Raw genomic sequence first — 27,022 nt, 5'->3', positions numbered from 1 at the left:
TGTCTGTTCAAAGACTATTTACGTTTGTTTAAGGGTATTCTAAACTTTTCACCTACACCAAATAGCAACGTGTAATTTACCCTAGAATTGAAGAGCCGCCGCAACAAAGCATAAGGAAAATCTCTCTCCTCTCTCCTCTCTCCTCTCTCTCACTCTCTCTATCTCGTTAATAGAAGCCTAGTCTCATCTGGAAACAACATTTGCTTTCCTTTCAAGGTATTTCTATACGGTTGCAGTTCATCTTTGTTTTTCAATTTCGGTGAGTTAATTTTTTCAACTTTTTCCTGTTCACAGAATGTAGAATTTTGTTTAATCTTTCTTCATTCAAATATATTGAAATTTTAACAAGTGTTCTTTTCTGGGCCAGCTCTTCCTAGCAGCGTTTGATCTTTCTCTCTATCTCTCATCAGATGCAATCTCTTTAGACTACATTCCAATTTTGATGCAATGTTATCTCGGGCGTTCTATGTAGCAATTGATACAAGATATTATTTTAGTTCTGTTTTCTTTTCCTTCTATTTATGATTTTCGATGTTCTAGTTCGTATATAATTTGGTCACTGTCTTCAATAATGTAATTAGATCATTTAATTAACATCTAGAAATGCATTTTGAAGTTGTGATTTTAATGTTCTCATGCAGTTGGATCATCATCATCATCATAACAATGCATTTGTTTTCTCTTCGACAATATAGCTTCACAAATTTAACAAATTTATAAATATTAAACCATTCAATTATTAATTTGTTATGTTAAGTGTAACACTCTATATTATTCTATCCTAGATTAAGTTTGAAACGAGTGCACAAGGAAAATTGGCCGCTGGAGCTCGCCATCACGTTTGGCGATTTGCCAATACTATTGGGCGACACGCCAAGTTCCCCCCTGAAGCTCGCCAAAATGTCCTAAGAAGTTTACTCAGGGATCAAAGACTTTTATCAAGGCGAAGGAGGATTTGGTGACCCGCTGAACGGGTTCTACGAGCTGGAGGACCTTGCCAAAAAGTTCAGAGAGTTTTGCTCAGAAACAAGGCCTATTGGCGAGACAGGGGAAGGGAACGGCGACTCGTCGATTTGGTTGGCGAGCTATATCGACCTCACCAAAGATTTCAGAGAAAATCTCTTCAGAGTTCGAGGACGTTTTGCGAGCAAGGCTAGGAGATCCGCGACTCGCCGATCAGGACGGTGAGCTCGACCGATCTCGCCCACTGGGCCCTGTCATTTATTTTAAGTTTATCTTGGTCTTTTTCAACCTTTTTCAAACTTAACTCAAGCCATTTTGGGACTAGAATTAAACCCTTATCAGTACCCAACAAAGTCTTTCTCTCATTAACACAAAAAACCTTTTGAGAACATGAATTAGAGAGAAGGAGAAGAGCTAGGGCTTAACAGTTTCAAGCCAAAACATCGAGTCTCACCTAGATAATCTTCATCCCAGGTATGTAAGGCTATCATAACATTGGACTAAGTTCGTCCTCGTGCCCTACACCTCTATATAGTCAAGTTGAGTTTCAAATTTGAATTTTCAGTTTCAATAATGCAAAATTCTCAACCGATTTATATAAATTACATTGAGTTCTTATATGTATATTAAATTTTACATTGATAATTTTCATGAATTGGATTTTTGGGTTTATGAATTCTTGTTTGCATTCACATGAACCCTAATTGAGTTTTGCATTTAATATTTTATGCATTGTTTTGAGTAACGAATAATTATTTTCATCATATGATTGAGAAAGAGTTGAGCACGAGTTAAGTCAAGTTTGAGAAGTCACTTAACCATTATTTTGAGCACGAGTATTTATATAAATGATTGAGCTTTAATTCACTTAAATATATATTTTTAGATTTAGTTGAGAAGCAAATTCATATTTTTATGTATCCATTGAGTTGAGATCACATCCTATGAAGAGAAGAGATGAGTCGAGTTGAGCTAAGTCCAAAAGAGACTAAATGAGCAATTGAGCAAATACGCTTGCTTGAGTTATAAGCATAATAAATTATATTTTGGGAGTAGTACTAAGCACTAATTTGGATAAGAGTATAGTACAAATCGAACCCCATAAACTACGTAGCCAACGTAGGATAGGATCGTACGGTTCATTCAGGTGACTCCCCATTATCCCAAAAGAGGACTTTTATTGGATCCAGAGATGAGTTTGCGTCCCTTACCCTGACAAGGTATTGGACGGTTGTGGCAACGACAGCAGTTCGTTGTATCATCACATAGCTCATAAATGATGATTGTCGGTTAGTGAAACTCCCCAAGAAGTAAAGTGTTATATTTTCATATACTTAGTTGTATTTATTATTTCCTGCATTTTTAAAGCACTGTCTTTTATTATATTGCCTACTTATTTGAGTTGAGCTATTTTAAGAGTTGAGTATCCTGATGTAAGTTTTCTTTTTGGCCATTTTACATACTTGTACATTCCATATACTGACGTCATTCGACCCGCATCATTTTATGATGCAGATACAGGTGTTAGGGATCATCAACAGACGAACCGTTGAGGATCTATCTTCCATAGCTTTGGTGAGACCTCTTTGCATTCAGAGGATCTTCTTCATTATCAGCTTTATGTTGTTTCATTATTTAAGATGGTCATGGGCTTATCTCGACACCTTCAATTGGTAGAGGTTTCATAGACTGAGTAGAGTGAAGCTATGTTGAGCCTTTCAGAATCTGTTTTGAAAAATACGACTTTCATTATTGAGTTATAATATTGACTTACATTTTTATATGAGTACTTTAAGTTAAAGTTATTATTTTATATGAGTGCTTTAAGTTATTTTTAGCTCCCTCCATATCAATCTTCTGCCAGTGGAAGGCTAGAGGATTCAACATATCAGAAATACTCCAAGTATGTTTCTTATTGCTCAGACCTATTTTCTTTTATACCCCTTTTAATCCTTTTTTCCTTTATGTCAACGATGAGGGATATTTTGCCCTTGATTTTTTTTATTTTTCATTTATAGCACCACATTGACAACAAACAGGATGATTAACTCCTCTCTTTTTGACATTGTAAGTGGAACATATGGAAGGCAAAATACAGGCCTCAAAAATCCGAGTTGAGCTAAAGCTGTATTCAGAGCAATGGAGTTTGGCTCATGAAACAACCATTCATGATTCAATCAATGGCATTAGCTTTGACTTCAGGCAGTGCAATATCATTTTTTTTTTGCTTCCCCTTTATGGCAAATGGAGAGACTATTGCTATAAAATTTTGAGTAGAAAGTAGCATATTCTACTTTTGATTTCAATCCTTTCTCAGTTTCATCTTCTAATAAATAACCAAGTATAGTAACTTAATAGACTAACACTGGGGATATAGTATGATCCTAGTTTAATATGATGAAATTCAGCTAGTGGGGACGATTGTGTATGATCCTCGATACAGTGGACAACATATGTAATTGGCAAAGGAAGACGATGTTTTTTCACAATGCATCAATTATATGTTGATGTTTGGAAGACTAGCATTTTACTCCAAATCTCAAAATGAACTTCTTCATGATAGGAATACTAGCACCTTTACCTAAACAGGAATGGATTAGACTAATCAAGAAAGACGCGAAACTAAAGAGGAATCAAGGTGGTCACACGATACTTATGTTCCCAACTCTATACAGAAAGTTGCTTGAGTAGCTAAAGTTAATTGACCATAATTTCTTTGCATTGTGAGAAGGCAGATTCTGCTCATGTTGCAAAAGTGAAGTCACCTAAGTTATAACCTTAACTTTATCTATAATAAATACTTTATTCAATCTTTGAAATTCAACAGCTACTATATTAATATGTATTTAGTTTTTATTCATTTTATTTACCATTTGTTTGCCCTCATGTATCCTTTTCTAAAAGCAAGTTTTAAATACATGAAATCAGTAATAAAATCATTTTCATCATTCATAACAATACCATGCTTTTTTCAACAGATAAATCACTTCATGATTCAATGGAAACTCGATTCTTATCTATAACTTCAGAGAAACTAGTGCTCCATCCGTTTCAATTTTTTTGTCATACTTTGATTTTTAGTCTATTTAAAAAAGAATTACACTTTCTTTACACCAAACATCCAACATGATGCCCATAAACTTTCTTTATTCTCATTGGAGAAAGACTACCGTGGCTAGGCTTTAAGCGTAAGGCAAGATACTTTCTTTATCTCACTTGCCATTAACTAGTTCAAACACAAAAGTAAACTATATACAACAACCCACGAAAACAAATTATAGCAACTCTTCTCATCTACATAAAGTACGTTGGAGAAATATGACCAATACACCACAACATGCCGAGGCAGGAGAAGATTAACCAGGATCTAATTTATAGAAAACAGAAGAAAATGATCCAGTCCATAAACTAACAGCTACAATGTACATGCCTCCCAAAAGAGAAGAAAACAAGAATGCATGGTAAAAAAAAAAACATAAAAAAGATATCTTCATGTCAAAAAAACATAAATCAAATTAAGCAGCTAACAACAAAAACTTACTTCTCAATACCGATTGGGAAAAGGCTAATACCTACCAACTAAAAAAAAATCATTATCATCCAAAACATGAACATCTTTTTCCCCAATAAAGTTTTCCCGTCCAATTTCCCCAACAATCTTCACAAACGCCTCTCTCTTAGCCTTTGTAAGTGGAACATAGGGAAGGCGAAAGACAGGCCTCACAATTCCGAGTTGAGCTAAAGCTGTATTCAGAGCAATGGGGTTTGGCTCATGAAACAACCATTCAACCAATGGCATTAGCTTTGAGTTCAAAACAGGGTTCTTTCCTCCAAACATAAGTTCACGCATCAGACCAGGAACCAAGTTGCCGGTGACAGAAATAACTCCTGTAGCACCATGATACCACCTTGAGTCATGGCATTCATCATCATTCCCACTCCACACGACCAAACCATTACTTGTATACTGCTCCACTCTATCATTTCCAACACACTCTTTGACACCAGCAAGGTTAGGGCTCTTTGCTAATGTCTGTATTACACGTGGGGGAATGTCTTGACCAGTTCGTGATGGCACATTATAAATGATAGTAGGGCCCATAGGGAGTACACTGTTAAAGTGAGAAATCAAACCCTCTATGGAGGTCTTCCCATAATAGGGATTAATGTGAAGAGCTGCATGCATACCTACAGCAAATCCTTGTTCTGTCGCATGGATTGCTTCACTCGTGGAGTTGCTTCCTGTGTTTCCAATGACTTTGATTGATCCACCAAAACAATTGATTGTGTGACCAATGAGCATGATGTGTTCATCCCAGGTCATCAATTGACCTTCACCTGTAGTGCCACCAACAATCACACCCTCGACGCCATTTTCGATTTGCAAATTTACTAAGGCGTCATAAGCCTCAAGATCGAATCTTCCATCTGGTAGATATGGAGTTTTGATTGCAGTAATCAATCGAAGTGCTTTTATGTCGTCGGCAAACGTCCTGCATAAGAGAAAGTTAAATGAATTTATGTTAACATTGTGTGTGCATGCATCTCTTGTAAATTTCCTTGATGCTGATATTCACTTATTAGCTGTTTGTTTTAACTACAAGGGAAATGTTTATTCATTTCCAATGCATGTATCATTTATTGCTGCCTACAAGGAAAATGCAGATCCATTTCCAATGCACGTATCATCGATTGCTGCTAATAGCTCATCAGAACAAGATGATAATGAATGTCCCATTTTGTTGACACAGCAATACCTAAGCATTCAATATACTAGATAGTTCCTAATACTGTTTATTCACAGAAGACTGACAGTATGAAATCAAAAACTGACCTCATTACAAGGCTAGGAATAACATGTCAAACAGATGAACAATTCATCAAATTACACACATAAATAGATGATGAAACTATAATCAAGGAACCACCGGTGCCTTCTAATCTCTTATTCTGGTTTATTAATTTGATAAAATTATTGGGTTTGGCTTACCTATCGATTGGAAACATAGGTACCATAAGACTTGTGATTTTGGGTCGTGACAATTTGGTATTAAAGTAGGCAAAAGAGTTTTGACAGTTCAAAATCGCATGATTAGGAGATAACCAATCTTATCCAAGAATAGCATCAAATTCTACCATATCTAAGACCTTCAAATCCGCCTGAGTATCATATCTCATCAAAGTAACTACACAGGACCGATGTACCACTACAGAATCTCCATCAGGAGTAGAAACATGTACATGCAAATCAAGTGACTCACATTAACATGTGCAAACTCAAAGCAAAGTATGTAGACACATAAGAATAGCTAGTGCCTAGATCAAATAATATTGTAGCCGACCGATGACAAACTAAAATAATACCTGTGATAACATCTGAAGCCTATGCCTCTACCCTACTTAGAAAAGCATAACACAAGGCACGACCGCTCTCAGACTTAACACGACGGGAAAGGAATCCACCTCTGCCCCGTATGAGAACCACCTCTACCACTCTGTGCACCTCCCCTAATCGAAGGTTGTGTAGCCCTACAGGTCAAAGCATGAGAACCCTGATGTGAACCATTACGTCTGTCCTGGGGCAATTTCTCACGAAATGTTCATTGTTCACCACACTCAAAACAACCCCTACCGACATAGACTAATGCGAGGAACCTGAATACCCTCCACAGCCTAAAGGCCTGGATGATGAGCCCTATGAAGTATATATTGAACTGGAAGTACTATGCCCAACATAATCATATTCGGACGACGACATGAATGGGTTTGTTAGACTGAGGGTGATAACCCCTCCCTGAGTAACCTCGGCTCATACCATAATCACCTGCCTAACAGGCCATTTTGCCCTTACACTGAATCAATTTTAACTCTTTGGCAGCATCTACCACTTTTTGAAATGGAACCCCAGAATCAAAAACATGATAAACTCCCATGCAAATCAAAATAATCAATCATTTGACAAACCTTCTCACTCTCAATGGGAAGTATCATCAAAGCGTGCCTAGCCAAGGCATGAAATTTAGTCTCATACTTAGTAACTTTCATATCCTCCTGCTCTAATCCCTCACTATGTGTAACAAACTTATACAGAAACACCTGAGTAAATTTAGCCGATGAAAGTGGAGGTGATACGACTGCCTACTATCAATATAATCCATCCACCATTGATTGGCAGGGCCAATCATCTAAAATGTTGTGTCAACTACACTAATCCAAGATTGTGCAACCTGTCATGACAATTGATTATAAACTCATATGCATCCTCACTCAAGTCACTAGTGTAGGACGGAGGATTCAACATCTTAAACCTTTCGATCATCTTTTGCTCATCAACGCCCATGATTAGTATATTAGCCAAATGTGGTGCAACACCATATTATCTAAACGAGGAGCTAGAACAGCAGTTGGCTAAGTCCCTAGAGTTTGAAAACCTGAAGCAAACATCTACTGTGGAGTATGACCTCCAGCACGAGCCTGTGAACCATCAAATGCAACAGGCAATATTTTCGCATGAGTCAACCCCTCAAGAAATCCCAACATACGAACCAAAGTATCCTGAATCACTAAAGCGAAAATAAAACCAACCGGAGCCTGAATTGGTCCATACTCTTAAACATGATCCGACCTATCCTGTCCATCACTAATGACTTAAGTGAGGATGCATATGAATTTATAATTAGTTTTCATGAGAGGTTGCACAACCTTGGATTAGTGGAATCCCACAGAGTTTACACAACATTTCAGATGATTGGCCCTACCAAGCAATGGTGGAAGGATTATATTGATAGTAGGCCAGTTGGATCACCTCTACTTTCTTGGACTTAGTTTACTCACGTATTTCTAGATAAGTTTGTTCCATGCAATGAAAGGGATAAGTTTGAGGATTACAACAGGAGGGTATGTCAGTTACTGAGTATGAGACTAAATTTCATGCCTTGGATAGGCACGCTTTAATGATACTTCCCACCGAGAGTGAGAAGGTTTGTCAAAGGATTGATGATTTCGACTCGCATGGTAGTTTAATAGGTTTTCGCTTCTGGGATTCCATTTCAAAAAGTGGTAGATGTTGTCAAGGAGTTAGAGATGATTTAGCATGAAGGATTTGAGCTGCGTGAGAGCAAGAAGGCTCTTCAGGCAGAGCGATTATGGTGGAGCTCCACCTAGGTTCCAAGGTTACTTAAGGAGGGGTTATCACCCTCAGTCTAGCAGACTGATTCATACCACTATGCCAGCCTCCAATGTTGATTATGTTATGCATAGTACTTCTAGTTCGATACAGACTTCATAGGGCTCATCATCCTGACCTTTAGGCCATGAAGGGTATGTTGGTCATTTAGGTTCCTCGCATCAAGCTATGCCCCATAGGAGTTGTTTTAAGTGTGGTGACATGGGATATTTCATAAGAGATTGTCCAGGATCAGACATTGTAGTTCGTATCAAGGTTCTCATGATTTGACTTCTAAAGATGCACAACCTCCGATTAGGAAAGGTGCACAAAGTGGTAGCGATGGTTCTCATATGGGCTGAGGTGATTTCCATTCCGGCCGGTGTGGTGGTCATGGAGATTCATAAGCTAAGGGCAGCCGTGCCCAATGTTATGATTTTTCAAGTAGGCCAAAGGCATAGGCTTCAGATATTGTTATCACGGGTATTATTCCAATTTTTCATCGATCGGCTATAGCATTATTTGATCTAGGCTCTACATATTCTTATTTATCTACATACTTTGCTTTGAATGTGGATATGTTATGCGAGTCACTTGATTTGCCTGTACATATTTTTACTCCTGTTGGAAATTCTGTAGTGGTATATCGGTAGTGTGTAGTTACTTTGATGAGATATAATACTCAAGCAGATTTGAAGGTCTTAAATATGGTAGACTTTGATGTTATCCTTGAAATGGATTGGTTATCTCCTTATCACGCGATTTTGAACTGTCATAACTCTTTGATTACTTTGATACCAAAATGTCAGGATCCAAAAACAAAAGTCGTTATGACACCAATCTGGGTGGTATTTTAGTTTTTCTGCATTACATTTTGTGAAAGATTTAAGTGTTCATGATATTTTACGTGTCACTTAATTTTCCACTTGGTTTATTAAATTGAATCGATGAAATCATTAGGATTGACTTACCTATTAGTTGAGAACATAGGTGTCATCACGACTTGTGTTTTTGGGTCATGACAGCAACATGTTTTACAAACATTAAATCTGTCAACTACAAATTGTGTTATCTAATACAATTAAGTCAATTCTGTGTTTAGCATACTTATTTTCGCAAGTAAAATTAGTGAATATACTGCATTCTTTCTTCTATCATCTCCAATAACCTGTGATTTTTCCAAACCTTTTTGCCACTTCATTTCAATTATACAAAATTAATCAAGTTGTCATGTAGTCTTGTCTGGCATACCCAAACAAGAACCACAAGAAGTGGCAATATCCAATACGCAGAAGTGTGCACTTTCAACCATTCAATTGAGCAACACCTAACTAATGTGATTTCCTCAAACCAATTGAAAAAAAATAAGAATACGGAAGGAAAAGAAGAAGAAAAAAACTTGTTTATGTACGATATCACATTTAATCCCGAATCAACTCTGTAAGTGGATATTACCTATTTTTAACTTCATTACTGCGCATTGGAAGGTGGAAACTTGGAATTACTGCTGCTCTTGGCGACTTCCATATTGCATTTCTCCTACTAACAAACAGTATCAATTCACAGAACAGAAATTAACAACTTGATCACCATTTGCAGGGAATAAAACGATAAGGCACAAAATTCTGTTGATCTCCAGCAACATACATACCTCTTTGTAGTTCCGGCAGATTCAACGTAGAAATGGCAGCAACTTGTAATTGAGGATGACATTTCTTAAAAATGGCCAACGGCGAGAGGGAAAAGAGGAGCACGACGAAGAGGCTTAGGGTTTTATGGCGGTAGTTTTTGTCTTGAAATTTTGTTGTTTCTATTTTTTATTTTACTTATTATATAAAAGAGTTGAAGCTGATCAAAGGCATTTCAGTCATTCACGTGTTTGTAGGCTTTGAATATTTCAACAAAACACGTTGCTAATTTACTTGGCTCATTTTATTTTTCTTAGAGAGAGACTATGTGGCCCCTCTTTTTGTTGTTCCGGATCACTCTTTTTTTTTTCTTCCCTTCAATTATTTGTGTCAACAAAACAGGAGCCACCGTTAGATTTGCAACATGTGTCAATTAATAAAATCAATAATTCAGATTTCTTTTCTAACTAGATATTACAACAGTCAATCAAATTTTTATATAATATTTAAATATTTTAAGATCTTAATTATTGTAATAAATAATATATGTTACTCTCTTTGTCTCGAGAATTAATCACATTTTAATATATTTTTTAAATTATTAATTATTGTGATTTATAGTATATTTAATGTCATTTTTAGATAATACATATTACTTCCTCAGTCCTAATTATGTAGCACATGTGAAATTTCAATAGTTAACCAATCCCAATTTATGCGTTACATATAAAATTTTGAGAGTTAATTATATTTTAATATGTTTTTCAAATATTTTAAGTTGTTAATTATTGTGATTTATAATATTCTTAACCTAATTTTCAAATAATATATGTCACTCTCATGGTTCCAATGATGAACTACGGGTGAAATCTCAAGAGTAAATCATATTTTTTAATATATTAAAATAAATAAGATAAATAAATTAAAATAAATAAAATAATAGAAAAAATTGAAGGGAAAGAGCAAATCCGCCAATTGATCGGCTGACAAAAAGGGTTGGAGCTCCTAGAAAGAGATTTAAAAAAAAAGTTACTAAGCAATGGAAACATGTAATTGCAAACAAAATTATTTTATCATGTTATTTTTAAATTTTACAATCTTATCCAAAGTCAATCATATTTCAAATTACTCCACAAAAATAACATTCAATAAAATTTGATAAAGTAAAATTTGTGAAGAATAGAATATATGCATTAGACCTTACTCCTAAAGAGATTGTTTTTTAAAAAAATTTGACTCACATAAAAAAAAAAACATTGCAAACTACTCCACAAATGAAAATATTAACTAACACTATAATTTCAATAATTAATTAATTAATGTGAACAACGAAAATAGAAAAAAGGTCACCTCTTGAGTGAGCCCTCTCCATTTTTTTGGTATTTCATTACCTCCTTTAATTTTTCATTGAGTATCATCATGATATCTTTTTTAAATCTCATACCATATATTTAAGAAGTTTACTCTAAAAAAAGACTAAGCAGATTCCTGAATATGTAAATCAAAACATGGACTCTCCAAGAGAGAAGTACAAAAAAATAGATGATTCGGCAAATGTTTAGGTGTGCTTATAAATCAAAAATTATAAGTTAGGATCTTATTTTACCTTTTAGCTTATTTTAATTATTTTATCTTAAAATAAGAGCTTTAAAGTATTTTTTTTAAAAAAATCTTACTCAAATAATACAAAAAATATTTTAAAATTATTTTAGTCTAAAAGCCCCTGAAATAAATAAGTCAATCCAAATATGTTCTTAGACATATTATCAAACACCTTCAACATATCAATTCTTTTTTTTTTTTAATTTAAGACATAGTAGAGCTAATAAGGTGAATTTTTCTATCTACCAACAAGTGATTCTTCATCCTGTTAGGCAAAAAAAAGAGCTTCATGTATCATTTAAATATCATAAGATGATACATAACAAAAGAATTTTAAGGCTAAATCAATCTTTTAAAGTTAGCACCAAGTTTCACTTAGACACCTTAACTAAGTGATGTTCATTTTAAACACCTCATGTAGAATCCACTGTGTCATTTTGATACATTTTGCTAATATGGCAAAGTGAGTGTGATACACTCAACAATAATGCGTGAAAGGTTTTATTTAACCATTTTTTATTTTATTTTCTCTTCTTTTTCTCCATTTCTCAAGCCACCATCTCCCATCATTTTTTCAAACTTAAACTTCTTCAAATGGAGGTCAAATTTTTTATTCAAATCCGTTTTCAAGCCATATTTTTTCTTCTTCATTGTATTGCTTCTCTAAATCTACCACCACCACCTCCCTCCATAATTTTTGCTGGAAAAATGGATACCAACACTTATATTTCATATTTCTTCTCTCTTTATTTCTTCCTCTCACTCTTTTCTTTCCACCATCGCCATTAATTTTTTCACTATAGTAAAATAATTTATTTTTTTTCAGATTTAAAAATCGCATCCACCATTATTTTCTTCTCTTTGTTTTTCTTTTGATCCAACAATTATAATTATTATTACCTTATTTGTGTATTTTATAATTTTTCGGAGGAATTTATAGCATCCATCTGCTAATGTGTAATGTGTTGTCTGGTGACAAATCACCAACTCAGGAGTCCTTGAAAGCCTTGATCTACTTTCGTAATTGAAAATTCGAGGTTGAAATGTCTATATGATATTGCTCTAAAGCACATTTTTCATTTATTACAATAAATTATATTTGTTTGATACACTGTTGTCAATATAAATATTGAATATTGAAAAAAAAAGTGAGATTGATGATTAATGGCGGGGGTCATATATTTCTGTGCTACACACCATTGTAGACCCATCACACCCACCAAGAGCATACCGACATCAATTATGAAGTTAAAAGTAAATAACAAGACAATGTTCATTCAAATCGAAAGAGGCTACAAATAACGCATAATTTGTGCTCCTATTTAAAAGCACGAAATTGATAAGAGCAAATTAAATCTACGGTAAAACGTGAAAATTTAAATTTAATGAAAACCCTTAAAAACAGAGAAGAAATTAAGGGTTCAGGGGAGGCGCTGGGAAAGTTTGGAAAGAAATGAGGAAGGAGGGGTGAGGTAGTTGTGGTGGGATTTAGAAATAAGTATTTTTATTTATTATTTGTGGCTGAAATTTAATTTTTCCCTATAATGTAATTTTTTCCTTCCCTGGACCATGTCGCATAGCGGGAACTTTAGTGCACCGGACTACCTTTTAATGTATTTTTGAAATATTATTTTGCACTCAAATACCACGTGTTCTTATTTAATTAATTGTAATATCAGGTCATTCGCGAGTGTGTTACACGCACTGTATAATTTTAGCTGATTGTTAAAAAAGTGTTAAAATGACACTTGATGCTAATTTTAACATGCCACCAATGAATTTAAATACAACAACAACAACAACCCAGTGAAATCCCACATCGTGGGGTCTGGGGAGGGTAGAGTGTACGCAGACCTGACTCCTACCAATGTAGGACGGCTGTTTCCGAAAGACCCTCGGCTCAATAAAAACATAGAAAAAGGTCAGACAAGAATATTAGAATAAATAAGTAGATGACAAAAACGGTCCAAACAATAGTATAATCAAAGCACAGAAAATAGTAGATATTATTATTGGATAATAACATAAATACCATAAATAAATAAATACCATAAATAACATACATCAGAGTATAAGAAATCATAGTGCGTTAATACGCCTACGAATAAGGGGGAATAAAACCACTATGTACTAGCCTTCTACCCTAATGTGTGTCCTCCACACCCTCTTATCTAGGGTCATGTCCTCGGTAAGTCGTAAATGCGCCATGTCCTGTCTGATCACCTCTCCCCAATATTTCTTCGGCCTACCCCTACCTCTTCTGAAACCATCCATGGCCAGCCACTCACATCTCCGCACTGGTGCATCTGGGACTCTCCTCTTCACATGTCCAAACCATCTCAGTCGCGTTTCCCGCATCTTGTCTTCCACCGAAGCCACTCCTACCTTTTCTCGAATAGCCTCATTTCTAATCTTGTCACTCCTGGTATGCCCACACATCCATCTCAACATTCTCATCTCGGCAACCTTCATCTTTTGCACGTGGGAGACCTTAACTGGCCAACACTCCGCCCCATACAACATAGCTAGTCTAACAACCACTTTGTAGAACTTGCCCTTAAGTTGTGGTGGCACCTTCTTGTCACATAACACACCTGAGGCGATCCTCCATTTCATCCATCCTGCCCCAATACGGTGTGTGACATCCTCGTCGATCTCTCCGCTGTCTTGCATGATAGAACCAAGGTACTTAAAACTACTTCTCTTTTGGATGGCTTGGTCCCCGAGCCTAACTTCCGCACCAACCTCTTGAGGTGTCTCACTGAACTTGCACTCTAGGTACTCTGTCTTGGTCCTACTCAACTTAAACCCCTTAGACTCCAAGGTGCGTCTCCAGTCTTCCAGCTTAGCGTTAACTCCGCTACGAGTCTCATCGATGAGGACTATGTCGTCCGCAAAAAGCATACACCATGGCACCTCACCTTGAATTTGTCGCGTCAATCCATCCATCACCAAGGCAAATAGGAACGGGCTAAGAGCTGATCCTTGGTGCAACCCCATCATAACTGGGAAGTGTTCTGAGTCCCCTCCTACTGTCCTTACCCTGGTTTTGGCACCCTCGTACATGTCCTTGATCACCCTTATGTACGCTACAGGTACACCTTTAGCCTCCAAACATCTCCATAGTATCTCTCGTGGGACTTTATCGTAAGCCTTTTCCAAGTCGATGAACACCATATGCAAGTCTCTTTTTCTCTCCCTATATTGCTCCATTAGTCTCCTCATAAGGTGGATGGCTTCTGTAGTTGAGCGTCCCGACATAAATCCGAACTGGTTCTCTGAAATAGACACTCCTCTCCTCACCCTCATCTCTACCACTCTTTCCCACACTTTTATAGTATGGCTTAGAAGCTTAATACCTCTATAGTTGTCACAGCTCTGGCTATCCCCTTTATTTTTGTAAAGCGGGATCATGATGCTCGATCTCCATTCTACGGGCATCGTTGTCGTCGTAAAGATGACATTAAATAACCTAGTCGGCCATTCCAAACCTACCAAGCCCGCACTCTTCCAAAATTCTCCAGGGATCTCGTTAGGTCCGATCGCTCTTCCCCAGCGCATCCTACGAACAACATACTTAACCTCATCGACCGTAATACTCCTACAACCCCCAAAATCGTGACTCCTTCCTGTATGTTCCAAATCTCCCAACATAATTTCTCTGTCCCCTTTGTCATTCAAAAGTTTATGGAAGTATGACTGCCATCTTTGTTTGATAAGGGTCTCCTCTACCAATACTTTTTCGTCTTCGTCTTTAATGCACTTCACTTGATCCACATTGCGTGCCCTTCTCTCCCGGGCCCTGGCTAGCCTGAATAATTTTCTGTCCCCACCTTTCTCTTCCAGTTCAGCATAAAGACGTTCAAAAGCTGCCATTTTTGTCGTTGCAACCGCCGACTTCGCCTCCTTCCTCGCTATCTTATACAGTTCTCCATTCGTCCACTTCTCCACCTCATCCTTGCTCTCCATCAACTTAGCATACGCTACCTTCTTTGCTTCCACTTTCCCTTGCACTTCTCCATTCCACCACCAGTCCCCTCGATGCCGACTACGACTGCCTGTCGAGACTCCTAGCACTTCCTTTGCTATAACCCTAATATAACTAGCTGTCCTATCCCACATATCGTTCGCATCCCCACTACTATCCCAGGCCCCCATATCCTTCAATTTCTCTCCCATCTCAAGGGCACTAACCGTTGTCAAACTCCCCCATCTGATCCTAGGTCGTTCTTCCCCGACCCTCCTCGTCCTTGTCATCTTTATCCCTAAATCCATCACTAAGAGCTTATGTCGGGTTGTAAGGTTGTCGATCGGGATGACCTTACAGTCTTTGCACAAACCCTTATCATCCTTCCTGAGGAGTAAAAAATCTATCTGAGTTTTAGCCACTGAGCTACGGAAGGTTACCAAGTGGTCCTCCTTCTTTGGGAAACTCGAGTTGGCTATCACCAATCCGAAAGCTCTTGCGAAATCCAACAGTGCGGTTCCTCCTCCATTTCTGTCCCCGAAGCCAAAGCCCCCATGCACATCATCATACCCTCCCGAAATAGATCCGATGTGCCCATTGAAATCCCCTCCCACGACAAGCTTCTCAGTAGGTGGTATGCCTCCCACTAACTCGTCCAACTGCTCCCAAAAGCGCCTCTTATCCTTCTCGCTTAAGCCCGCTTGCGGCGCATAAGCACTAATAACGTTCAACGTGATCCCTTCAACGATCATTTTAATCGACATCATCCTATCATTGACTCTCCTAACCTCCACCACCTGATCCCTTAAATCACTGCCTATTAAAATGCCTACCCCATTTCTATACTTCGATTTACGAGAAAACCAAAGTTTATACCCGTCTACCTCCTTAGCTTTAGAGCCGACCCATTTTGTCTCCTGGACACAGGCTATATTAATCTTCCTCTTCTTTAGAATCTTAACCAGTTCTATGGATTTACCCGTTAACGTCCCTAATGTTCCAAGAACCTATTCTCAGTCTAGACGCTCCTTTAACCCACTTACCTCTCCTTACCCTCGTCCCCGTCCATGAGCGAGAACATGACCCTAGTCTACCATCACTATCCAAAGCCACGAAAATGCGTATGAACTAATAAATTATTCGGGGGTTTAAAATCGGCAAAATATAACTACCAGTATATGAACAAAGGATAGAATATAAAGATATAAAAACAGGAGGTACCAACTCCGGTAGAAATGAACCTGGTTGCCGCCGGAAAATACTGCTCACGTCGGAATATTGTTCACGTCGGCGTACTTAGTTGAGTTGCAACGGTTTTTTATCACCGAAAATACAGATTTGTACACCTGAAAAAAAAAATACTTTGCCGGAAAAACTAGAGCTTCGCCGGAAAAACTGAAGCTTCGCCGGAAAAACTTGAGATCTGGACAAATATCAGTTTCTCTTCACAATTTTCTCGGCAATACATACAGTCGTTTCTTTTTCACTCTGAGAGTCTGAATATATCTGCTTTGGTGATTAAATCGGAGCTCCGAATCAGGAAATAGAGGAGCACGTTGACAGTTCGGATCCTAAAGGGGAGTCGTTGATGGAGAAGATCGCCAACAAATTTTACGGTGACGACTCCTCGTCGTCTTCGGAATCAGATACCGAGAAGAAGAAGCCCGCAGCGAAACCGGAGGTAGAGGCGGCGGTGGAGCCGGAGACGGAGCGTTCTTCGTTGAAGAACAAAGTTTGGTTCAAATCAAGTCTTCCTCTTTCCCCAAATTTTCCAATTGCAGTAATGGTTCAAATCAAGTTCAAATCAAGTTCTAAACGTTCTTGATTATCAAACTCAAAAAAGGAAAAGAAAAAGAAAAAAAAACTATTCAACCGTAACAGGAATCAAGAAACCAAACCCAAGGGAAACCGCTTACAACTAAAAGCTGTTGATCGCGATAGACATAAAAAAAAAAATGAATTTAAATGAATTTTAATATTTCAGATTTTTGCACACTAATTTTGTAGTATTTTGTTCAAGGAAAATACTGACAAAATGACATTAGAGGATTTTGGAATTTGACATATGATGAAGATCACATAAAAATAACAACGCCGTCTGTGGGGATCGAACCCACGACCACGTGGTTAAAAGCCACGCGCTCTACCACTGAGCTAAGACGGCTTACAATTTTTACTATTTCCTTTATATTATATAAATCTTTACGTCTTGCTTTCATATATATATATATATATATATATAAACTTCAATTATTTGTCCTTTTTTAGATTTAAATTTTAAATATTGTTATAACAATGGTAAAATATTTCTCTATTAAATTAGCGTAGCATTCAATCTTAAGTTTTATTTTATTTTGAGTATTGTGGAGTTAGAAATTAAGGTCAAAATAACAAATAAATATAGATCCATCTACTAAGTCTAACAAAATATTTTCGATTTTGACACCATAATCTTAATTAACTATATTGATGGAACAATTACTTGGCCTAAGGTTCTATTCTCGTCCAAAAAAGATAAAACAGATGCTTTTACTTTTATTCTCACCCAATGTAGTAATTTGCATTAATTGAAAAATATTTATTTTGTTTATTTTCACATTATTATTCAAAAGAAGTTCAATATGGGCACAGTTGCTTCTTACTTATCTTTGTACTGAAAACAGAAAATACTCCAAAAATTGCACTTAAGAGAAATTTTAAGAAAGAAAAAATTAATCCGCAATTTCTCATTATGCAGATAACAAATGTAGCAGAAAATAGCGATCGTATTATACTGAAAGCGACAAAAATTGATAATGTCACCATATATAGGAAGACTGAGTTAATATTGATGAACTGTGTGATTGAAAATCTATGTTAAGCCTCATGATGTCTTGTCTTCACAATCAAATAGATGTTGATAAGCTTCTATTGAAAATGAAAAAAAAAAAGAAGAAGATTTTATTAAGTATACAAGAGTAAATATCATGTTATCATATAAGCACCCTCCAACAACTCAGAAATTGTGGACTTGAGTCAGGGAGCAGAAAAGGTCGGTAGCTCCTAAAAAAAGTAGGAAAAAAGTTATTAAGCAATGAAAACATGAACAAAAAAAAAGCAATGAAAACATGTAACTGCAAATAAAATTATTTTATCATATTATTTTTAATTTTTATAATCTTATTTGAAGTTGACCATATTTGAAGAGGAGCCTTGGAGTAACTGATAAAGTTGCTGCCATGTGACCAGGAGGTCACAGGTTCAAGCCTTGGAAACAGTCTCTGGCAAAAATGCAAGGTAAGACTGCGTACAATACACTCTTGTGGTCGGGTCCTTCCCCAGACCCTGCGCATAGCGGGAGCTTAAGTGCACCGGGCTGCCCTTTATTTGAAGTTGACCATATTTCAAACTACTCCACAACAATAACATACCCAATGAAATCTCACAAAGTAAGGTTCGAAAAGAGTAGAGTATACGTAAATCTTTTAGTCTTATATTATAGAGATAAAGAAATTATTTTCGGAAGTCCCTCAACTTGCTTGAAGTAATATTTTAAACTACTTCACGAATCAAACTATTCACTTACACTATAATTATCGACAATTAATTAATGTGAACAGTGAAAATAGAAAAAAGTCACCTCTTGAGTGAGCCCTCCCCCTTTTCTGTATTTCTTTACCTGCCTTAATTTTTCATTGAGTATCACATCATTTTTGAATCCCATATATTTAAGAAGTTTAAGCTCAGCTAAATGAACAAATTTCTGAATATGTAAATATAACGATCTATTCAGTCATTACTGAAAATATCTTCGATAAGGATATATGAATATCATTCGCCATAGGGTTAGGATCAATTTCTTAGTATGTGAGTGTATTAGTTATGAATTTAGGTCGTACAATGCCCCTACCACGAAGTTAAGTTATAGTGCCTTATCGCTTTAGTTTCGGACTTAAGTTTAAGCTAAAGTCAACTTTCAATGACCATATATCTCAGTCTATAATGAATTAGGTGTCCAATGATCTATTAAATTAAAGGTTTATGAGTCTTTATTCCAACGCCACCAAGTTTACATCATTTAAAGTTCGAAGTAAAACTTTATGATCATTTTACTAAAGATTGTTCATGCCGAGGCCGCCATAGCGAGGCCACTACAACGGGCTGTGCACAGTTAAATGTTATTTTCAGACCTAAAATATTATTTTACTTTTAAAACTCGTCCAAGGTCAGACTAGGGCAAGGGATGACCAATTTCTTCAGTTTTTCATTGATTTTCTTTTTCAAGGTAAGTCATTCCATAAATCTAACACTCCTTTGATTCTTTAATCTTTAGAATAACATTGGACTGATCATGGTGGGAGTAGAAAGTTAACCTAGGTGGAATTTTATGGAGTAAAGTGAATTAATAAGTTGAAAATCTCTTGAATTGAGTTAGTACGAATAGATTATGTCCTTTGGGGCTAGAAATTGATCTAACCACTTCAAATATAGAATTTTTGACTAGATTAGAGAGTAGAACTAGTGGTTTTGAATCCAAGAGTATTTGTTGGAGTTAACTACTCTTATAATTTTTATTATTAGATGATTTAGTCTTCGAAAAAGTAAAGATGAAGGAAGATAATTAGCGGCACAACATACTTGTTGCAGCAGCTTGATGCCCAGATAAGCTAGGTTTCTTAACTGAGTAATTATAGACATGTTCTCACTGCATAATCTATTGTAGATTGTCGGAAGATTTCATGTATAGGTCATGGGGCACGGAGTCTGAATGGCTAAATGTGTTGTTATTGTTGTTTAGGGCAAGCATATACTATGTGAATTATGATTATTGTGTGACTAGTGGTGATAGTCTAGTTGTTGATTATTAACCTTAATGCTTGTTGTGGAGATGATTGATGGTTCTTGTAAGGTTTATGTGTAAGAAATGGTTGGGTTATAATGAGATCCTGAGACTTGTGATAATCATGGGGGTCCAGTATTGGGGTGTGTATATATATATATATATATATATATATATATATATATATATATATTGATGTGTGTTAATGTTGACTGTTTCGTGTGAAATACTTGAGTAATGCGTATTCATGAAATAAATGGGTGAATGTGAAATGACTTCATGTTGATAATCTCATACAATGATCCCGTTGATTTACTTGTGGCTTCAAGTGCGGTGATTGCATTGTGATTGTGATGTGTGATTTTTTGTCGCAGGTGCCACGCCGACACAATTGGATCGAATATCAGGCCGGTATATTTGAAATGGATGTCACACCAACACAATTGGATCTAGTACCACGCCGGTACATTTGAATCAGGTGTCACACCGGCATAATTGGATCAGATACCACGTCGATACACCAACTATGTTTGGAATCGAATATCACGCTGATAATACTAATCGTTTGGGTTTGGGTCATGAGAGGACTGTTGTATGGCAGTGGATTCTTATGTACCACTCCCTTTGATGGAAGGAGAAGGAAAATTTACTCAAAGCCATAGAGCGGTATTTGTCAAAAAATTTAATGGGGTGTCATCTGGCTATCTACCTTCCCGCTCTGTTTTATTTTCTGTGTTATTTCTCTGTTGTGCACACAAAAGCATGAGAGTGGTGAAACAATCTTTCTTCTTTACAGATTTGTTCTTGGAGACTCTGACTGGGCAGATTTCACACCACAACTGAACCAGAAGACTTATGAAGAAATAAACGAGTACATAAAGTTATCAACTTTGAGTTTTTGTATATTTCTTTATTTCTCTATCATAGACTGCTCCTGATAAAAGAAATGGACCACCATTAATGTGTTGACTAAATTGTTTCTGTATCTATCTCTCTCTCTCTCTCTCCTGTAAAAGGATTCTTTAGTGAGAAATGCAGTACATGCCTTTCAACGAGACAACAATAATAAATTCAGTGTAATCCCATCAGATGGGACTTGGGAAGATAGGACAGGTTGTACGCACACCTTATTCGTACCTCATGGACGTAGAGAGACTGTTATTGAAGGACCCTCAACTCAAACAACTCATAACAAAGTAATTTCAAAAAATAACATACAAACGCAAGACAAACATAGCAACTAATATCAAAATCGTTACATAACATTCAGAAAAGGAACCGTAACAACAATAAAATAATGTGATGATCGAAGTAACATACAATAGGTATTAATAGAAATCGAAAAGCAAGAAACTACGAGATTAATACTAATACTACTAGAAGGCAAGAAGATAATATTCGACCACCTACTAACCTTCACAAGTGTTTGACTTGCTTATCTTACAACTTGTTATGAATATCACGGAATTTTTCTGCTGCATTGTTTCAGATTTAGAGGTAGAATCGTGAACAGTTATGGAGCGCGTAACTTCATCACTAATTTTTTCTTTCCTGCCACAAATTAATTACTTAAAACTCATGCTATCAGATAAAATTGTATTCTCTTTGTTTGTTACATCTAATACAGGGAATGAATGGATAGGATGGTACTTTAAAGTGGTGTAGTACTGTGCACAATTTCTTTAATGATTCCTCATAGCATTACGCTATCAGCCGAGTAAATTTACATATTTTTGTTGATATATTTTTGAATTGTTGTGATTCTACGCTGATTGAAAATTAAGAATTTGATTTTCATCAGCCTGTTCTTTACGCTTGTTGGGTTAGCTTGGTGGTAATATGATCAAAGTATGATTTGTTTTTGTTTGATTTTGGTTCTCTTCATGTGTGGCTGTTGAAATTGAGAAGACAACAATATCAGAAACTTACTAGAATTTATTGACGGAAGTCTCCAAATAAATAGCAGGTTACAAATGAAACTAACTCCTAAAGATTAGCAACAAACTGATCTATAAATCCTAAGCTTATGAGATTCTCCTAAAAATCATGAAAGCATAAAATCTTCCTAAAGAATAGGTCCACCAAGACCAATTCTTTTATTCTGCTAAACAAAATAAAAAATTAAACGACCTAAACAAATTAAAACACTCAACACCCTCCCTTAAACTAGATGTTATTCATAACATCAGTTTAAAATCGTTCTCTGGGAGACACCAAGTAATCCGCGCAGCTTCACAAATGGACCCAACTTGAGAGGCTTAGTTAATAAATCTGCAACCTGGTCTTCACTTCTGCAAAACACAAACTCTATCGTTGACAAGATCTCGAAGAAAATGATATCTCACATCGATGTGTTTACTTCTTCCATGTAAAATTGGATTCTTGGAGAGCTTGATTGTAGAACTATTGTCACAGTAAATCCTTGTCAGTTCTTGCTGAAGCTGATGTAGTATTTCAAGTATTCCTTTTAACCAAATAGCTTGACAAGCACATGACGCTGCAACAATATACTCCGATTCAGTTGTTGATAGAGTAACAATTTGTTGTTTCTTTGATGACCACGATACAACCCCTAAACTCAACATGAAAGCATAACCAGAAGTACTTTTCCTCCTATCTAAATCACCTGCATAGTCACTGTCGCTAAAACCAATAAGATCAAATTTTCCTTCTTTCTTATAAAAAATACCAAAATCAATGGTACCCTTCACATATCATAGCACTCTTTTTGCAGCAGCAAAATGAAATTATGTTGGACATCCCATATATCTACTAATTAAACTCACAGCATATGCTATGTCTGGTCTAGTAGCAGTTAGATACATTAAGCTTCCAACAATCTGTTTAAATAAAGTGTTGTTAACCTTCTTGCCTTCAAGATCCACTTTGTCAACCTTACTCCTGGATCAACTGGAGTACTAACCAAGTTACAACTCCTCATCTAAAATTTTTTCATGATTTCTCGAGCATACTTCTTTTGCATAATAAAAATTCCTGTAGAAGATTGTACAACTTCAATACCAAGAAAGTAGCGCATCGTACCTAGATGGAACATCTCAAATTCTGACATCATAGATTGTTTGAAATCATCCATCATACTTTTATCATTTTCTGTATAGATAAATCATCTACATATAGGCAAACAATCAAACAAATTGAGATACCAGATTTAGTAAAGAGTGAATGCTCATATGGACATTTATGAAATCCCGTCTTCAAAAAATGAGCCTCTATGCGATTGTACCAAGCTTGAGGTGCTTGTTTCAATCCATATAGAGCCTTTTTCAGCCTATATACTTTCTCTTCACTACCTTGATGCACATATCCAGGAGGTTGATCAATATATAACTGCTCATGTAACTTACCATGAAGAAATATCGATTTTACATCCAATTGATAAATTGACCAAAAATTTTGTGCAGTCATAGCTATTAACAATCGAATAGTATCAAGCCTAGCAACCGGAGCGAACACTTCCTTATAATCAACACCAAATTTCTGAGTGTAACCTTCGCCACCAACTGTGCTTTGTACTTGTCAACTTCTCCTTTTTCATTTAGTTTGGTCTTGTAAACCCACTTTACACCAATGGTCATCTGACCTTGTGGAAGATCCGTCAGCTCCCAAATATCATTTTTGTTTATTGACTCAACTTCTACATCTATAGCTTTCTGCCATTTTGAGTCTTTTGTTGCATCTTCATATGTAATGGGATCACAATCTGCAAATAAAATAAGTTTGGCAGTAGCATCATCATCAGATAGTTCATCTCCACTTACATAATCATTCATCCAAGATGGCCTCTTTCTTTGACGTTGATTTTGTTCAGTTGACACTCGTGATGATTTTTCTTCATTTGAGGTGCTTGCATCATGATTGGTTATCACATCATTAGATAGCCGCTGCTGCACGTTTGATCTATCTTGTTGATTTGGCCCTTCACTCTTTTTTTCTACTTCTTCTTCATCAATATGTATTGAGGATGATCGTCTTTCTGCACTATTCCAATCCCATGATTCTTCTTCATAAAAAATGACATCACGGCTCAAGATTATTTTCTTTGTGATTGGATCATACAATCGGTAAGCTTTAGACTCTTCGCTCACTCCAAGAAAAATACATTTGATTACCTTGTCATCGAGTTTTCGTCGCCTTTTATCAGGAATATATGTAACACCCCTCAAAAAATTTTCTTAAGATTCGGACCCTTCTTGTATTCGGGTAGGGTCGAACTCGAGTATTGTAAAGCATTTGCATGAGTAAGATGAGTCCTTGAGAAATTGAGAAGTGTTAGAGGTGATGTAGGGTCACGAAGGACCCCTAGGACCAAATCAAATCCAAAAGATTCGTCGTGGCTAAGTTTGAAGAGGAGTTCGCATAAGGAGTTGACTTCTAACGACCCTATATTTTGAAAGACGACATTCTGGGTGGACCACAACCCATCAAATTAAAGGTCATCGAGTCTTCTTTTCAATGCCACCAAGAATGTAATTTTTGGAGTTCGGAGTCGAAAGATACGACGATCCTAAGACGAACTAGCACGGTAGGGATTTCAGGCTTGGATTGCAATTGTTGGAAACTGGGCTTGGCGCCAGAGTGGCGCGATGTGCCAGAGTGGCGCATCATCGCACTAGAAACATGCCTCAGTAGTTTGGCCCCTGGCGCAGCGCGCCACTACGAGGTGTGCAAGGTTTTCAAGCCAATTTCCAGAACCCAGAAAGACTTGGCCTTGGCGTTGTAAGGGCGCGACGCGCCACTATCGCGCCAAGAATGTGCCTCAGTAGTTTGGTCCTTGGTGAGACACACCACTATGAGATGTGCAGGTTTTAGGCTTAATCAGCCTGGCGCTGCAATGGCGCGACGCGCCACTATTGCACCAGGAGCCTTTTTGCCTATTTTTTAGAACTTTGAGAAGGGGCAATTTGGGAATTGTCCCAAATTATATATGTATCACCCTAGACCATTTTGAGATCATATTTTTAGCCCCCACTCTCTCTCTAGAAAAGCCCTAGAAAACTCTCTCTTCTTTATCATCTTCTTCTTCTTCTCCATTTTCAACAAGAAGAGTTTCAAGAGCTTCAAGATTTGAGTTCTCCATTGAAGACCTATCATCAAGGTTTTATTCAAGTCTTCACTAAGGTATGTAAGGCTATCCAAAACATGGGTTGAATCCATCCACTATTGCACCAGGAGCCTTTTTGCCTATTTTTTAGAACTTTGAGAAGGGGCAATTTGGGAATTGTCCCAAATTATATATGTATCACCCTAGACCATTTTGAGATCATATTTTTAGCCCCCACTCTCTCTCTAGAAAATCCCTAGAAAACTCTCTCTTCTTCATCATCTTCTTCTTCTTCTCCATTTTCAACAAGAAGAGTTTCAAGAGCTTCAAGATTTGAGTTCTCCATTGAAGACCTATCATCAAGGTTTTATTCAAGTCTTCACTAAGGTATGTAAGGCTATCCAAAACATGGGTTGAGTCCATCCATGTGCCCTACTCTTGCTTTGAGGTTAGAGGTCCATGAGAATAGAGTTTCTTGGTATTGTTTATGTTTGAATAAGTCTTGTCTCCTATTGATTTGATTTTGTTTGTGTTGATGTTATTGAGCTAAGAAGTTCCTAAAAACCTTCATATTAGTATGAGTTGATGGAGATGACTTGTTATTATGCTTTGTTGATCTCTTTAACCATGTGATTATGTTGCATAAGTCAATTTCCTTACATGTGTTATTCTACTTGAATTGTTGAGCTAAAGCCATAGAGTTGTGATGAGCCTTGAGGAGATATCATAAATATTTATCTAAATGAGGTTTGATTGAGTTGATTGGAGGATATAATTGACGAGTGGATGAGGTCCTAAATGGAACTTGCCATTATAACTTAATTGAGTTGAAATGAGAATAGAGCTGATGAGTTGGAAATGTCCCACATGAAACTAGCCGTGAGGGCTTGTTTGAGATGATTGGAGGGAGTCTTATGAGCATGGAGTCATGGGAGGAGTATCGATCACCGAAGTGGGTGAGAGTATAGTCCATACTCAAACCCAGAAACTACGCCGCCAATGTAGGTAAGGATGGAACTGTAAAAGTAGAATGCTTCCCATGGGATCGAACCATTAAAGTCGGATATTTCCCATTTTATTATCCTGAAATGATAGGACTTGACTAATCTATGATATCCATGATTAGGGAGGCGTTCATGCCCTAGAAAGGTATAGACGGACGTGGAAACGACGTTTGATTATTGTACTGTCACTGGCTCATAAGTGATGGTTGTCGAATAAGAGAAACTCTCATTTAGGTCTTGATAGTACTCCGAGTCAGTTGAGTTGAGTGGTATGAGATTTGGTCCGGTCTAAAACACTTCTTGTTAGACTTAGGTCACTTGAGTGAGTTGTTATGTATATATATATGAGTTGAGATCCTGAGTTGATATCGATGCTTTCTTGATGTTTATTTCCTCCAGCCATTTTACATACTCGTACATTCCATGTACTGACGCCATTTGGCCTGCATCATTTTATGATGCAGCAACAGATACTAGAGATCATCAACCGGCGCTTCGTTGAATATCCATATACATTCCCAGCTAGTTGGTGAGTCCTCCTTGTTTCTGGAGGATGTTGAGCTTCCTTGTATAGTTTTGTTGTTGTCGTTTCCTTTATTTTGATTGTTGGTAGCCATGGGCTTGTCATTGGCACCTTCCAGACTTTGATAGAGGCTTCAAAGACTAGAGTGTGGGGAGGTTGTACTATTATTTTGAGGAGTCCTATTATACTTATTTTGTTGAGTTAAACATGTTTGGCCTTCGTCCCCCATATTGTAAATAACATATTATAATTGAGCCTTCCTTTGAGCGTATATGACTGAATGATGGAA

General features: G+C 36.8%; 1 protein-coding gene, 1 long non-coding RNA gene and 1 other non-coding gene across 6 annotated transcripts; 1 reads left to right on the top strand and 2 right to left on the bottom strand.

Annotated features, from left to right (window-relative positions):
- Nucleotides 1-12: 12 nt before the first annotated feature.
- Nucleotides 13-3,460, top strand: LOC129895348 (uncharacterized). 3 transcript variants are annotated; one of them, XR_008767768.1, is made up of 4 exons: nt 13-259; nt 786-1,437; nt 2,479-2,866; nt 3,036-3,460. It is a non-coding gene; the product is annotated as an uncharacterized LOC129895348 (long non-coding RNA). The 3 variants fall into 3 exon arrangements; XR_008767766.1 differs by having other exon boundaries at nt 24-259; nt 2,479-3,460; XR_008767767.1 differs by having other exon boundaries at nt 53-259; nt 786-1,184; nt 2,479-3,460.
- Nucleotides 3,461-4,238: 778 nt separating this feature from the next.
- On the bottom strand, nt 4,239-10,149 carry LOC129894328 (4-hydroxy-tetrahydrodipicolinate synthase, chloroplastic-like). Of its 2 annotated transcripts, none has more exons than XM_055969969.1 (3): nt 9,780-10,149; nt 9,584-9,667; nt 4,239-5,456 (listed from the first exon to the last, which is right to left on the bottom strand). In XM_055969969.1, the coding sequence occupies exons 1-3, from the start codon at nt 9,839-9,841 to the stop codon at nt 4,529-4,531; spliced, it is 1,074 nt and encodes a 357-aa protein (XP_055825944.1). In that variant the 5' UTR covers nt 9,842-10,149; the 3' UTR covers nt 4,239-4,528. The 2 variants fall into 2 exon arrangements, with proteins under 2 accessions (XP_055825944.1, XP_055825943.1); XM_055969968.1 differs by having other exon boundaries at nt 9,584-9,670; nt 9,780-10,142.
- A 7,268-nt stretch (nt 10,150-17,417) lies between these two features.
- TRNAK-UUU (transfer RNA lysine (anticodon UUU)) lies at nt 17,418-17,489 on the bottom strand. The gene has a single exon. It is a non-coding gene; the product is annotated as a tRNA-Lys (tRNA).
- Nucleotides 17,490-27,022: the final 9,533 nt, after the last annotated feature.

The sequence above is a fragment of the Solanum dulcamara genome, chromosome 7 (genome assembly GCF_947179165.1).
Source record: "Solanum dulcamara chromosome 7, daSolDulc1.2, whole genome shotgun sequence".
Classification (NCBI taxonomy): Eukaryota; Viridiplantae; Streptophyta; class Magnoliopsida; order Solanales; family Solanaceae; genus Solanum; species Solanum dulcamara.
The sequence above is the reverse complement of the archived record's forward strand: the minus strand, read 5'-3'. Positions and strand labels throughout refer to the sequence as shown.

What these genes read in the sequence shown, in the direction of transcription:
- LOC129894328 (XM_055969968.1), bottom strand. Translation starts at nt 9,841, where the DNA reads ATGTCATCCTCAATTACAAGTTGCTGCCATTTCTACGTTGAATCTGCC. An exon ending in TCTGCCGGAACTACAAAGAG is followed by an intron (nt 9,671 to 9,779) that starts GTATGTATGTTG and finishes ACTGTTTGTTAG; the next exon opens with TAGGAGAAATGCAATATGGA. An exon ending in AGTAATGAAGTTAAAAATAG is followed by an intron (nt 5,457 to 9,583) that starts GTAATATCCACT and finishes TCTCTTATGCAG; the next exon opens with GACGTTTGCCGACGACATAA.